General features: G+C 36.7%; 1 protein-coding gene across 5 annotated transcripts in view; it reads right to left on the bottom strand.

Moving 5' to 3' along the window:
• Positions 1 to 14,593, bottom strand: part of LOC109332615 (piezo-type mechanosensitive ion channel homolog) — a 26,072-nt gene extending 11,479 nt beyond the window's left edge. For 4 of the 5 annotated variants that reach the window (XR_002105911.1, XM_019567611.1, XM_019567624.1 and 1 more), the window contains exons 1-11: positions 14,334 to 14,593; positions 13,198 to 13,278; positions 12,813 to 12,972; positions 12,545 to 12,702; positions 11,901 to 12,057; positions 11,607 to 11,793; positions 10,629 to 10,744; positions 9,616 to 9,700; positions 2,185 to 2,400; positions 1,929 to 2,103; positions 412 to 540 (exon numbers count right to left, since the gene is read on the bottom strand). Coding sequence is in view for 4 of the 5 variants with exons in the window: in XM_019567611.1 (XP_019423156.1) it covers positions 412 to 540; positions 1,929 to 2,103; positions 2,185 to 2,400; positions 9,616 to 9,700; positions 10,629 to 10,744; positions 11,607 to 11,793; positions 11,901 to 12,057; positions 12,545 to 12,702; positions 12,813 to 12,972; positions 13,198 to 13,278; positions 14,334 to 14,382 (1,513 nt within the window). In the remaining variant the exon portion in view is untranslated. Of the gene's footprint in view, positions 1 to 411; positions 541 to 1,928; positions 2,104 to 2,184; positions 2,401 to 9,615; positions 9,701 to 10,628; positions 10,745 to 11,606; positions 11,794 to 11,900; positions 12,058 to 12,544; positions 12,703 to 12,812; positions 12,973 to 13,197; positions 13,279 to 14,333 lie in introns of those variants that run through there. The other variant, XM_019567641.1, reaches the window with a different exon arrangement.

Here is a 14,856-nt window from a genome sequence, read left to right as displayed (position 1 = left end):
TACTCTGATATAAAATCTGTAAGCTCTGTTATTCGTTCCATTATCGGTTAACTGTTCTGCAATTAATCGTTTCTGTAATAGCTTACTGTTTCTGTTTAATCGATTAAAACTGTTGCGTTAATCGATTATCCCTGTTCTATTAATCGATTAAGTTTGTTCTGTTAATCGATTATCTTCATCCTGTAATCGATTATTTAGGGGTGATTCAGCATTAAGTGTTGAGTTTCGAAAAGCGGCTATTCTAACCGCGACACCTATTCAACCCCTTCTAGGTGTACTGTAACCACTGATACCTAACAGCGGACACCTTATGCTTTCAGAAAAACAAATAAGAACAATTCCTTATTAGCCAGTATGTCAATTAAATATGAAAAAACAACAAAGAAGGAAATTGTTAGCTATTGAACTTACTATATGCAGTATGAATTAGACCAGGTCTTATTGCAATAAGAAATATTAATATCAGCACTGCAGCATGTGAGCACTTGCGTATTCCCCATGCTATTATGGCCACCACTAATACTGTAGTCTCTTCTCCCTCTGGAATTTGACAACAAAGACAAACAATTAGCAATAAGACTATTATCCTAGACAAGTAAATGGTAAAAAAATTAAATATTAGAGAAAGACTATTAGCAGATTGGGTTAGTTAAGCAGCGGGATTATGAGCACTAGTGACAACATAAGACTGGAATTTCTTGATAGCTTTCAATTGGATATATTCTTTATATTCTGCTAATGAAATTTTCCTCTCCACAGACACCATTTTTATTGGATGAAAATGTCACAAGGAAAAGGAGCAATGGCCTAAATAGGCGAAAGAGGGCAATGGGTGGCCATTGACCATTGAAGTGACTTCTTGGACTTGGACGGTGGCTGTTTGGACAAACTGTGATGGGACTTTAGGATGTTGAAGGATTCTGCTAGACCAGAGACAAAATCCTGGGGAGACGGACCAAAGATGGGATCGAATAAGATTTGACTCTGAGTGATTTTCTACTCAGCTGGTTAGCTATTTATATACACTCTAGGAATAAATACAACTTATGTTAAGGAGAATATTATGGTGATAGTTCCCAAGTACATAAATTATTTATCCTAGGTACATGAATAACTAAGTGCATGTATTTGATGCAAATTCAACAGCATACACCATTGAGGATAAAAAAAGGCAGCCCGGTACACGAGGCTCCCAGCTGGTGGGATCTAGGGAGGATTAATGAATGCAGCCTTATCCTCGCAAGCGAAGAGGTTGTTTCCAGAATTTGAACTCAAGACCTCTAGGTCACAAAGCAAGCAATCTTACCCTTGCGCCATGGCATACACCATTGAGGATGAGCTAAATAAATTGTTTCATAAATGTGCCAAACATACTTTCTTGCTGATTCCTATTAGAGTAGTGCTTATTAGACACTATTGCATACTAATGTATTGTCTTCTTTACTATTGTGTGTCAGTTGTACTATTCATTCAGTTCCTTTATATATGCAGCAGTTATTGTTTCATAACTAACAATTCAATAATATCCTCATATTTCACTTTCTTCTTCTCTCTCGTCTAATTCTCTCTCTCTGATTTCTCTCTCTTTCTTCTCAAAGCTTCAATTAAGCTTTTCTAACAATTCCTATGTGAAACTAATATCTTGAAAGTGAAGGCAAACATCAAATTTAAGTGTTTCATAAAAATATTTAATTCACCCTAAGACAATAGACATGATTGAACTTTTGCCAAAAAAACATTGGAATGTTATGCAACTGCATTAGCATGTCTTTTGCAAAATAATAGAAATCATGTAAATTTGACCATATAGGAGTTATATTCATCATTGAATCACAACTTACTTCAAATGAGTATATGAGTAAGCACAAGAAAACCATAACTTCACAAATTACAAGCATTGTCTATTTAGACAATCTAAGTTCTCTCACCTTCCACAAGAGATTCATCAGTTCTTAACTGTCCTTGATCAGTAATGAGCAATAACACTGAACTGTTTACAACATTGCACATAGCAACAAGAAAACCAAGACCAAATTGAGCAAGCAAGTAGTATCCTGGGATAGGGTAATGCCACAAGCCTATAGTTTCCCATATCTCCATATCCTGCAGTTAAATACCGGAAGAATTTAACCAGAAGATTATAATATGATTGTAGAATCTCCCAAAGTCTCTAGCAATATGTACCTTCCGTGATTTGTTATTGGAAACAGTGAATGCTACATTGAAGATATATGTGCTAGCTGACCAGAGGAGAATAAAAACAAGAAGCATGCCATTCAATTGTTGTAACCGAAACATGGAAGGGAAAGCAAACAAGACATATCCCACATAAGCAAGTAATCCAAATGAGCACAGACTTGCAAAGTGGAAACTCCAAAATGATAGAGCCAGCAAGGAAATCTGCCAGGTGCACCAATTAATGTGATCAATCAACTTATAAAAGGTCAGTTATGAGTCACGATTAGGAAGATGTGGGATCACAAGATAACACGCTCATGTTGATCTAGGTTGTAATATCATAGTTTCATGGTTCACGGTACCAATTTCAATTGTGGTAACGGGTTCTATGCGGTTTTTTGCTTTTTACATTATTATTACAAAATTTCTTTTATAAGGAACCTAATATGCAGTAAGTAAGTGATATATACGCTAAATGAGGAAACCATGTAACTATTTGTAAGAGATCATGAAGAATTTTGCATAGTTCATGTGTTTATATCAGTATGTCCCATGCTTATTATCTCTTCAACAATAGAGACGATCTAAACCTTTCTCACTAAGTCGGTTGGGTTACAGGAACCAAATGAAGTAGTTGCTTTCTACAAAAAATTAAATCCCCCAATAGGCCATTTAGATATAATTTTTTCCTAATGATGTCACATACAGTTTCACTTTAACTTCCTCGTTCTTTAATTTTGGGGCTAATCTCAATCTGATAAGCTCTTATAACAAAACTATTATTGGTCTTCTTCACACACATCCGCACCACCTTAAACATGATTCTACTATTTACCTTCTAATACATGTATTTATCTTATCTCCATAACTTTGGTTTACCATTTTTCTGTTTCTTGGCACCCCCAATAGAAATATATCATTCGCAAAAAGCATGAAGTAAGGCACTGGTTCCAATATATTTTGATGGAGAACATTCAAATCCAAGTGAAAAGATATGGGCTCAAGGTCAACCCCTTGGTGTTAACATACGGTTTGAGGGAAATACTTTGTGGGACCATATGTTTGCACCTTGGTCTTAGCCCCATCATACATAACATGATGGCCCGAATATAGGCAACTCGAACTCCCTTCTTCTACAATGTCTTCCAAAGACTTGTTTTGGTACCCACTTAAGGTCTTTACCATGTCAATGAAAATCATGTGCAGTTCTCTTCATTTCCTTCTATACCTCTGATAACACTGGTAATTAAATGAGTAAAGGAATAGAAGGAATTGAAAGGAATAGCCCCTAACTCAAAATCAATTTGATTCTGCTAGGGTTCTAAGTAGATTTTATTGATTGAGAATGAAAGATTACAATAGAGAGAAAAGAGAGAGAAGAGAGTTACAAGGTTTTCCCAATTGATTTCCAAAATCAGTAACCAACTCAATAATTGCCTAACTACCCTCTCTTCTCACTTTCTATTTATAACTCCTATAACTAACTAATTTTCAGAAGTTAGTTATTTCCTACTAGAACCATGTTGGCGCCTCTTATACACTTGTGTTATAGGAGGTCTAGGCCTCTGTTTAATTCTATCAATACTCCCCCCAAAAGAGCCACCTTGTCTTCAAGGGGAAACTGTGGAAAAACCTCTTGTAGTTGAGTAGCTCCTTCCCATGAATTGTCACATGAAGGCAATTTCTCCCATTGCACCAAAACCTCTAGCATCCCTGCCTCATCTGTTCTGCACTGCAAGATATCACTTAGGCAGACCTGCAATTCAAATTCATCAGATAGCATAGGAGGGAGTGGCTGACTCTACTGCACTGCATTCAAAGATTTCTTCAGCAATGACACATGGAACACAGGATGAATCCTAGCATGCTCTAGTAGTGCCAACCTGTATGCCACTGATCCAATTCTTTCCAACACCTGATATGGGCCATAGAATTTAGCTGATAATTTAGCCACTGGTCTCGTGGGTAAAGATTTCAGCTTATAGGGTTGTAACTTTAAAAACACCCAATCTTTCACTGCAAATTCTACTGCTCTTTTATGTTTGTTTGCTTGAGTTCTCATCAAATTTTGGGCCTTCAATAAATTCTACAGTAGTTCCTGCAGAATTAAGTCTCTAGAAACTAGCAACTGATTTACCTCTTCCACCTTAGAAGTAAAAGTGCATCCCTTGATGATTGTAGGTGGATCCCTTCCATGTAAAGCTCGAAATAGTGTCATGCATGTAGAACTATTATAGGTGGTGTTAAACCAGAACTCAACCCAAGGAATTCAGTCTACCCACTGTCTTGGTTTTGGTCCTACAAAACACCTTAGATAGGTCTCCAAACTTCTGTTAACAACCTCTGTCTGCCCATCTGTTTGAGGATGGTAGGCAGTGTTATATTTCAACTTAGTTCTTGATAGCTTGAACAACTCTTGCCAAAACTGACTCAAGAAGATCTGATCCATATCAGAAATGATAGAGGCTGGAAAGTCATGAAGTTTAACCACTTCTTTCACAAATAGGGCAGTCACATCCTTAGCAGTGAAAGGGTGACCCAAGGGTAAAAAATGGGCATACTTAGTGAGTCTGTCCACTATCACATATATGGTGTCCTTACCCTTGAACTTAGGGAGCCCAAAAATAAAGTCCATAGAAATATCTTGTCATATCTGGGTGGGGATGGGCAAGGGTTGCAGCAAACCCCCTGGGGCTAAAGTAGAATACTTCTGTCTCTAACACGCCTCACAAGTCTCAACATATTGCTTCACATAACTCCTCATCCCTTCCCAATAGAAGAAGTTAGAAACCTTCTTAAAAGTTCTGAAAAATCCTGAATGACCCCCAGATACACTATCATGACATTCAGCCAGAATACCATAAAGCTTATTAGAAGACTTAGATAAAACCGACCTGCCCTTGTATAGTAACCTCCCAGGTTGAAACTTGAAATCTAGATGGGCCTTGGGGTTACAAGCCAAATCTTGGATCACCTTCTGCAATTTAGGCTCATGCTGAATCTCCTAAAACCATTCATCAGCATCTACCAAGTTAACTACAGATAGAGCATCATACATGACCTTCCTAGAGAATGCATTTGCCATTGAGTTCTCTCTGTCAGGCTTGAACTGAATTTTAAAATCCAACCCAATTAACTTGACTGCCCACTTAAATTGTTCTTCACTAAACAATCTTTGATCTATGAGGAACTTCAAACTTCTCTGATCAGTCCTGAGTATAAAGTGCCTACCCATCAAATAATGCTTCCATTTTTGGACTGTTTGTACCACTATCATCAATTCCCTCTCATAGACTGACTTTAATTGTGCCCTGTTTGAAAGTCCCTTACTCCAATAAGCTAAGGGTCTTCCCTCTTGCATCAAGACAACCCCTAAACCTTTGCTAGAGGCATCAGTTTCAATCACAAAGGTTTTTGCAAAATCAGGAGCAACTAGCAAGGGAAGTTGGATCATAGCATATTTGAGGGTTTGAAAAGTTGTTGTAGCCTCCTCTGTCCACACAAAACCATCCTTCTTCAACAACTCAATTAGAGGCTTGGCTATTTTGCCATACCCCTGCACAAACCTTCTATAATAACTAGTCAGCCCCAAGAACCCTCTTAACCCCTTTAAATCTTTAGGGATGGGTCAAGATCTCATGGTTTCCACCTTGGACTGATCTGCTGAAACCCCTGATCCAGATATGATGTGACCTAGATATTTCAAACTAGGTCTAGCAAAGCTGCATTTCTTCTGGTTGACCTTTAATGAATTGTTCCTGAGGACCTCCAATACCCTTCTTAGATGTTGTTGGTGTGCTACTTCATCTTTACTATACACCAGAATATCATCAAAAAAAACTAGAGCAAACTGTTTTAGAAAAGGACTCAAAACTTCATTCATCAGGGCCTGAAATATAGAATGGGCATTAGTCAAACCAAAAGGCATGACAACAAATTCATAGTGACCCTCATGTGTCCTAAAAGCAGTTTTCTCAACATCTTCTCTCATCCTTATTTGATGATACCCAGACTTCAAGTCCAATTTAGTGAATATTGTAGGTCCTCCAATTTCATCCAGCAACTCTTCTATAATAGGGATAGAGAATTTGTTGGGTATAGTGACCTTGTTGAGAGCACAATAGTCCACACAGATTCTCCATCCTCCATCCTTCTTTTTAACTAAGATGATGGGGCTAGAGTATGGACTAATACTATGCCTAACGACCCCAGCTTCTAACATTTCTCCCACCAACCTTTCTATCTCTGTTTTCTGATAATGAGGATACTTGTAAGGCCTCAAGTTTGGGATTGAAGCTCCTTCTGTAAGATGGATGGCATGATCATGTCTTCTAACTGGAGGAAGGCCCTTTGGATCTATAAACAAATCCTCAAACTTTGCCAACAACCCCAAAATTGGTGTAGAATGAGTAACCAGGGAGTTTCCTTCTTCATTATGGGTTCCACATTGTATGAGCAACCTCTCCCCCTCTTCTTTTAAAACCTGCACCAATGCACCATAAGGCAACTCTGTCCTTGCCAAGGCTGGATTTCTAGTTATCTTAACCAATTCAGTTCATTGCTTTACAGTAAATTCCAGTTTACCAAAATCATCCTTGATCTCACCCAATCCAGCTAGCCAGTCAAGACCAAGAACCATATCAACCCCCTTGAGAGCAAACAAATAGAAATCTTGTACTTCTACCAACTGTTGCAACTAGAACTTAAGTTGAGCACATTTTCCCTTACATTTCACCTTATGGCCATCACCCACCTCTACCCAATAAGATGGTGTATCTACCACCTCTAATTGCAGCCTATCTACCACCTCCTTAGCTATGAAGTTGTAAGAGGCTCCACAATCAATCAATATCATGACAGTCTTGCCTTGTTAGGATCCCTTTACTTTCCATGATTTAGCAGTGGTGAATCCAGACATAGAACACAAGGACAAATGTAAGGCCTTAAAGGATTGTAGGGACTCTTCTTTTTCGTACCCCTCCTCTTCATCTTCATCTTCTAATATAATCATCCTAAAATGTTTGTTTTTACAGCTGTTCTCTATTAAAGGGTTCATCACACCTGAAACACACCCTTTTCCCTTCTGTCCCTAATTTCAACACTACTTAGATGCTTAAATTCTCCTCCTCTAGATCTGGTATTATCTTCAGGAAAGTTTTGGCCAATGGTCCTTACTGCACTATTACTTCCAGAACTCTCACTTTTTCTATCTGTGTTAGGTTTTGCCTCAACTGTAACAGTTTTGGAATATGGTCCAGACCTGAAAATGCTCTGGTTTCTAGGAGCGTAACCATAACTACTCCTTTTGTGGAGCAAAACATTCTTTTGCTCAATCAATAACACTTTTGTATAATTTCAGCTAAGGATGGAAGTTCATAAAGTTTGACCTCTGCCTGAAGTTCCTCCTTGAGACCATTCAAGAATATCCCTCCAACAAACTCTTGATCTATTATCCTCAAAGCACCCACATACTTCTCTAAATTCTCCACATATTCTTCCATTGTTCCTGTCTGCTTGAGATAAGAGTTGTTCGAAAGGATTCTGGACCATTGAAGGCTGAAATCTCCTCACCACTGCAATCTTGAACCCTTCCCAATTCAGATTAGGGTTGCACTTTTCCCACCAATGATACCAACTCAAAGCTTTTCCCTTCAAGGCCATTACAGTGGCTTGCATTTTTTCTTCCTCTGTCGCATCTTTCAAAGCGAAGTACCTCTCCAAACGATGAGTCCAACCAAAAGCATCATCTCCAGCAAATATAGGGATTTCTAACTTGCGCCATTTATCCCTGCGATTTCCCCCTTCACTTTGTTCTTCATTACTACCCATGCCTTCACGAAAAGGGCTATGATGAACACGATTCTGCCCCAATCTCGCGACTAAATCAGCAATCTGATCCTCATGTTTCCTAGCCAATGCTTCTGCAAACTCCAATTTGGTTCGCATTTCTTCACATTCCAATTCCCAATCTTCTCCAGAACGCGCCATACTCCTTGTCTTCATACACAACAACAATTATAGCATGGTTTTTAGGGCACCAGGGTCGGTGCTCTGATACCAGTGATAACATTTGTAATTAAATGAGTAAAGGAATAGAAGGAATTGAAAGGAATAGCCCCTAACTCAGAATCAATTTGATTCTGCTAGGGTTCTAAGTAGATTTTATTGATTGAGAATGAAAGATTACAATAGAGAGAAAAGAGAGAGAAGAGAGTTGCAAGGTTTTCCCAATTGATTTCCAAAATCAGTAACCAACTCAATAATTGCCTAACTACCCTCTCTTCTCACTTTCTATTTATAACTCCTATAACTAACTACTTTTCAAAAGTTAGTTATTTCCTACTAGAGCCATGTTGGCGCCTCTTATACACTTGTGTTATAGGAGGTCTAGGCCTCTTTTTAATTCTATCAACCTCTCCATAAACCATGGAAAAGGTATATTGTCTCAATCTTCATTCAATTACCCTCTCATAGTTTCATAGCATGAATCATTATCTTAACTCTATAATTAGTACAGTTTCGTATATCTCCATTGTTATTAGAAAGAGGGATTGTAAGTCAGCTTATACCTTTCTCTCTTGGTAACTTCGAAACTTCAATAAATATATTATTTGGTCCAACTACTTTGCTCTCGTTCTCTAGTAGTTAAAATCTCTAAGTCCACTACTATTGTATGTCCTTTATTAAATAATTTGTGAATAGTCAAGCTCTCTCTGGGGTTGACTTTGCAATCCATGCACAACTTTCTATTCATTTCCTTACCCAAAAATAACAATTTGAGAGCTAGAAACTCCACTTTTGTACATGAAAAGATGCTCTTTCTGCTTTCTATAACAAGTGTCACCATGACCTCAGAATTCAGTAGTCACAATCTTAATTTGTGGTGTTTTATTGCAGAAAAGAGAGAAAGTATCATGACTTGCATCCTCTACCTACCATCATTTTTGTATCCTGTTATGACCAGATTAATTGTTGCATTGGTCACACCAGCAACTTGGATCTAACGGCAACATTTCTTCTGAGAATAAATGGTGGAGGTTAAAGTCATAATTCTGAATCAGTCATGTTAAAAAAAGGACAGGTCAGTACATGAGACTCTCACTTAGTAGGATCTGGGGAGGGTAGGTACAAAGCCTTACCCCTGCAAGTAGAGAGGTTGTTTCCGGGATTTGAACTCGTGATCTCAAGTTAAATGGGTGCTAAATACCTATTGAATTTGCTGACCCCTTAAACATTATTTTTTCACTTACCACTAAGAAGGATGGGTGCTTATTCTTGATCACAACAATTTATGCTACTTCATAATTGCATATGTCATACCTAACATGTTCCAACATAACATGGTACACTAATTCAGCAGAGGATTTTAGAACTAAAACAATATACTGATTCAAGGGGAAACAAAAACCTCAATAAAAAAGGATATGGCAGGTGTACCGGAAAACCATATGTTAAAAAATTAATGCTAAATGACCGAGAAACAGCTCCTCGCAATAAGAAATTGGTATTCTTCACACCAGACCTGTCAGAAAAAATATAAACAAGTAAGAGAAACAAAAGAAATATTGTTAGAGCTTCCTCCCAAACAAGAAAACAATACAAACAAAAGGGTCAAGAAGTAGCAGTCTTGATGGGGAGCCTGGTAACTATTTCTAGTGGATATACTATATTTAGAAATTATCATCAAACAAAACAACACAACAATAACCAAACCTTAATCTCACTAGATGGGATCGGCTATATGAATCGAACAACGCCATAATGTTTTATCATAAATCATGTTCATTGATAAAATATTGATCTATAAATCTTTCCTAATCGTTTCGCCTATGATTTTTCTTAGTCTTCTTCTTACTCTAGAAATTGAGTTAACCTCCATTTGATCTACTCTCTTTCCAAAAAATTATCATAAAAAAATAGTTAAAATGGAATAAAGAGATAGAAATCAATATAGAAGATCAATGAATTTGACTAGATAAGAGCAAAATCATCACTAAATAAGCAATTACTTTGACAAAGATTTACAACTATAGCATCTTCTTACAAGACAAACTTCTTCGCCAAACAAGAGGAGTAATATAACTATTTCATCTACAGTATATTGAAACTATTCTGTTTCAAACACCCCAAAAAACAAAAGAAAATAACACCAAATAAAGAAGTACTATCTACAAAATAGACAGATCCTGATGACAATTTTTACAGCCCAACCATGTGCCAATCTTGAATCATCTTATTCATATTGTCAGCATCACCTCTACAGGGAAATACTAGCGAACTACTGCATGAAGAAGGGGAAGCCAAAAAACATATTGAAGCATTTGGACCAGAGCCATCATCAAGCATCATTTCAGATTTGCAATAAGTTCAGATCTTCATTATTTAAAAGACATTAGCAAACGATAAAAGAAAGCAATAAAATATTAAATAATGCTGCCCCAGTTAATTACCTGGACTCGTGAACAAAATGAGAATGATTTTTGGGAAGAAGTTGCTCGGTCAAGCCACTTTCTCTTGTTGGTGTGATGATTTCCATTTCAGCTAGTTCACTTCTAATCCAGGATAGCTGGAACAAGAGACAATTGAAGATTGGTAATCTAAGCTAAAAGAAATCTTCAAAACAGTTAGCAGAAATATAGGTCAACTATGTGCATCAGCATGAATTCATCATCTCAGTAAAATGTCACATGACACCACAATTGGCAAACAGATTTTACAACAGATATCCAATGCATTCAGCATTCTTTTGTACCAGACTTGTGCAAAACTCAAAAAAGTAATCCATAACCGACTTCAAGTTCGCCTAAATAAAGAATTTAAGACAATAAGAAAACAAAATTATATTGCATTTGCGAGCAAGGTTTTCTACATCATCTGACTCACCATTCTGATCTTTAAACCCTGGGAGAAGGATTTTAACTTTCTAGTATCCGAAAGCACACGCTTAATTGTAATACCAAGGATTTGAAGTTCAAGCAATTGACTAGTCGTTATTTGTATATCATTTTACCTAAACGGGTGCACAGTCAAGTAAAATGTTGATAAATGATACCATAGGCCAGTGAGCTTTGTTAATTAGAAGGAAAGAAGAGGATTGATCGCCCATAAAGGACAAAGGCATTACAGTATCATTTTAATTGCTTAAGTATAAACTCCAGTATAAATATTGAATATGAACCAAGCTAACATTTCGAACACTAGGAATAAATTAGAAATGCCGTCCATAAGTAAATATTTGGAAATCATAACAAGAGTCCAACACTCATTTAAATGGTTGACCCCCCCACCACCACACACACACACCCACACACAAGACACAGCGAAAAGAACATGGTGAGAGAGGGAGAGAATGGAAAACAACTCTTTTACTTTGTTGGCCCTTTTTCTCAACAATAGCACTTCATTATGGGAACATTATATATTCTTACCATAATGTAAAAAATTATAAGTGAAAGACCAGAGCAAACTTCAGGCCATTCTGACTTTGTAGAAAGTTTGAACAACCCAAGGTGGTAAAATATTGACATAAAAGTCTCTGGGAACTCGACAGGAAGTTGATATATGTACAACAAGATGATATTGAAGCCAGAATAAAAGAGAAGGTATCTCCACCACCTTCAAGGTCATAAAAACCAGAATGAGTCAACAAGTTAGATTCCAATTTTACTAAAACAATAAACTATAATCTAATCATTTGTTTTCTTGGGGAAGGAGAAGCTTGCCGAAAGATGCCTAGATATTTGCTCGTCCATGACCAAACAACTAGCCCTATGCTGCTAAAAATGAAAAAAGGCAAAGAAATCCAAGATGCATGACTAATCCCAGCAATTAGTTGTATAGCAGGCAACAAGAAGCAGCACAAGCCCCTGAAATGAGATCCTGCAACCCAAAAATCAACACCCATTGACAATTATTCCATAGAGACAAGGAAGTCAGTTTGTTACTGTTATTCAGGTGTTCAAATTTTTGTTTATTTTGTGAACAATGGAATGTCACTTAATAGATTCTTCTATCAGTTTTATGCAAACAAAAAATAACAATTTTACTAAATAGAAGGAAAAATAAGGATTAAACCAGTGACCACTTAATTGACGAGAAGGCTTGAAGTATTATGTCTGACATTAGTTTTATGACAAACCATTTCTTTATGAAGAAAGATAAATTTTATTAGAGAAAACAAGTCAAGTACAATAAGGGTAGGTTAAACCATCTTTACCAGAAAAGGAAAACAAAAGAAAGAAAAGAAAAAAACTAGAAATAATTAGAAACATAAGAAATCTCTCTTATATAAGTAATGGTAATCCCTTAAACAGACTTAATCAAGGAACTGGAGAGAAGTCAAAAGCAGAAAAGTTTTATGACAAACCTATCAGCAGAACAGAAGGACAAAATTGGCCAGTGCGAAAGTATCTCCATGCATCTGGACCAAATCGATTTCCATAGATTTCAACAAGAGAAAGAAAGGTTGACAATACTTGCATGACCAAAAAGTACTCTATAGGCAAAGTCCTCCAAGACTGCACTCTACAAAACCAATTCGTACAGATTTATAGTGTATTTTGATTGGTGATATACTGAAGAAAAAATTATAATACAAGATGGCTAAAACCAAAAACTGGAGAAAGTTCAGGTACCTTACAAGTCCAATTAGCTGAGCCCACTGAGCATCGGTAGTACTCCACTGATCCCCCTCAATGGCCAGAACAATATGAAATATGGCATGTGCGAGTAGTGTCAAGGAGGACAACATAAGGACAAGCCAAGATATCAAAGATTGTTGATTGAATCGAGAGCCTATTTGCACACAACAAAATATATTGAGAAAGAGAAGATAATAATTTTATTTGCACATGAAATACCGGAAAAGCAGTACCAACTATCCAGTGGTGAAATACTAACACATAATCTTATGTTTGGTGTATCAATTCCTTATAGGACACTAAATATTTTATGTAAAAATAATTACACAGAACTTTGATGTGTATAGAAGCGAGGATCATAACAGAGCAAGCATCTCACCCCTTCTAGGAGCAGAATACTGGATGAAAAGGAATGCTAACAATTCAACCAATGATATCAAACTCCAGTTAAGTATAGAAGCTGCATAAAACAAGGGAATGGCATCAATCACAGTTTTGACATGAAAAGTTGTTACAAAAACTAAACAACTGTGCAAAACCATATATGGGGCTTTATATGGACTAAACTGCTCCCACTTAAACTTATTCACATTAAAGTTAGATGGATCCACTTGAAGAATTTATACACATTTGTAACCAAGGTTTGTGATAGTAACATGTCATCATTGTATGCAAGATCATGTGAACAAATATAACGATTATAACTGGTTGCGTTTCAAAGCATATCACCCAAACTAGTCATGCTTGGCCAGTTTTAAAAAAAATATTACAAGCTTAATGATAACTTGAAGAAACATAAGCAACATGAATCATTTAATGTAATCACTAGCACCATTTGAAGGCTAAATTCATAATACTCAGTAACTAACTAACTACAGTCTACAACAACAATAACCAAAATCTTCTCTTACCAGGTGGTATCGGCTATGTGGCTCAGACAAGACCATTGTGCTATATGGTTCAGACAAGACCATTACAAAAGGTATTGGTCTAACAGTGTAAGGCTCCGCCAGATCCCCAAGATGACCAGAAAGTCACTGGTTCGATTCCTAGGAGCGACACTTGTTGGGAGGGGCGGTCACGCATCCCGAAAGGATTAGTTTCTTACTCAAAAGAGTGAAGGGGTAGTACCCAAAAAATCATGCCCTATGATTTTTCTTGGCATAGATATCTTGTATCTAGAAGGTGAGTTTGGCGCAAACAGTGAGGTTGATGCTTAATGATCATGAGGTCACAGGTTCAAATCCGGGAAACAGTCGGGATAAAGCTCTACCCCTTACCTCACTAAGTACGAGACTCATGCATGTGCATTGTGCTGCTCTTTTATTCATATCTTGTATATGATCTATTCTTCTTACTGAGGCTTATAAAGATTTTATCATATTTTCATCACCCGGTGCTAATATAGTAAGTAAAGTAAGTAACATAAAAAACAAAGTAAAATTACACTATAACGCTTTATTAATGAAAATATGAAGCGCGAATTGAAGTGATAGATGAGAATAGAAAAGGAACCTATAAGAAGAATGATAGGCAATGCGAATGAAGGGATAAACCTTCCCATGATGAAGAAACCTTGAAGTGTTATTTGAAACAATGGCTACATTTTAGAGAATGGTTGTAACCGCTAAGAGAAAGAGAACATGATCCATGTGAAATGAAGAAACGACGTCGGATTATAGATGAAGAAGAAGAATAATGAGATTCGGGAATGGTGGATGATGAGAGTGAGATTGAGACACGATGAAGCGTGTTATGCGCTTTATGCATTTGTGTGTTCCTTCATCAAATTTTTGGTGAATTTTATGACATTATGGAATTAAATAAAGCTTTATATTGTACCAACATTTTATTGATAATTTTATTTTCTCACTTTTTTTTTTGTTAAAAAGTTAATTATTGTACAAACTTTTCTCAACAAGTGTTGTTCCTCACAAAAATTGTATTCTCAACTTTAAAGATTTAGTGGAACCTTACATTATTAAATTAACATTTTGTTGGTAATTTTTCTAGTGATTTATTAAATGATGAGTAATAA

Source organism: Lupinus angustifolius, chromosome LG02, assembly GCF_001865875.1.
Source record: "Lupinus angustifolius cultivar Tanjil chromosome LG02, LupAngTanjil_v1.0, whole genome shotgun sequence".
Taxonomy (NCBI): Eukaryota; Viridiplantae; Streptophyta; class Magnoliopsida; order Fabales; family Fabaceae; genus Lupinus; species Lupinus angustifolius.
Note: the sequence above shows the minus strand (reverse complement) of the source record. Positions and strands in the feature narration are given on the sequence as shown.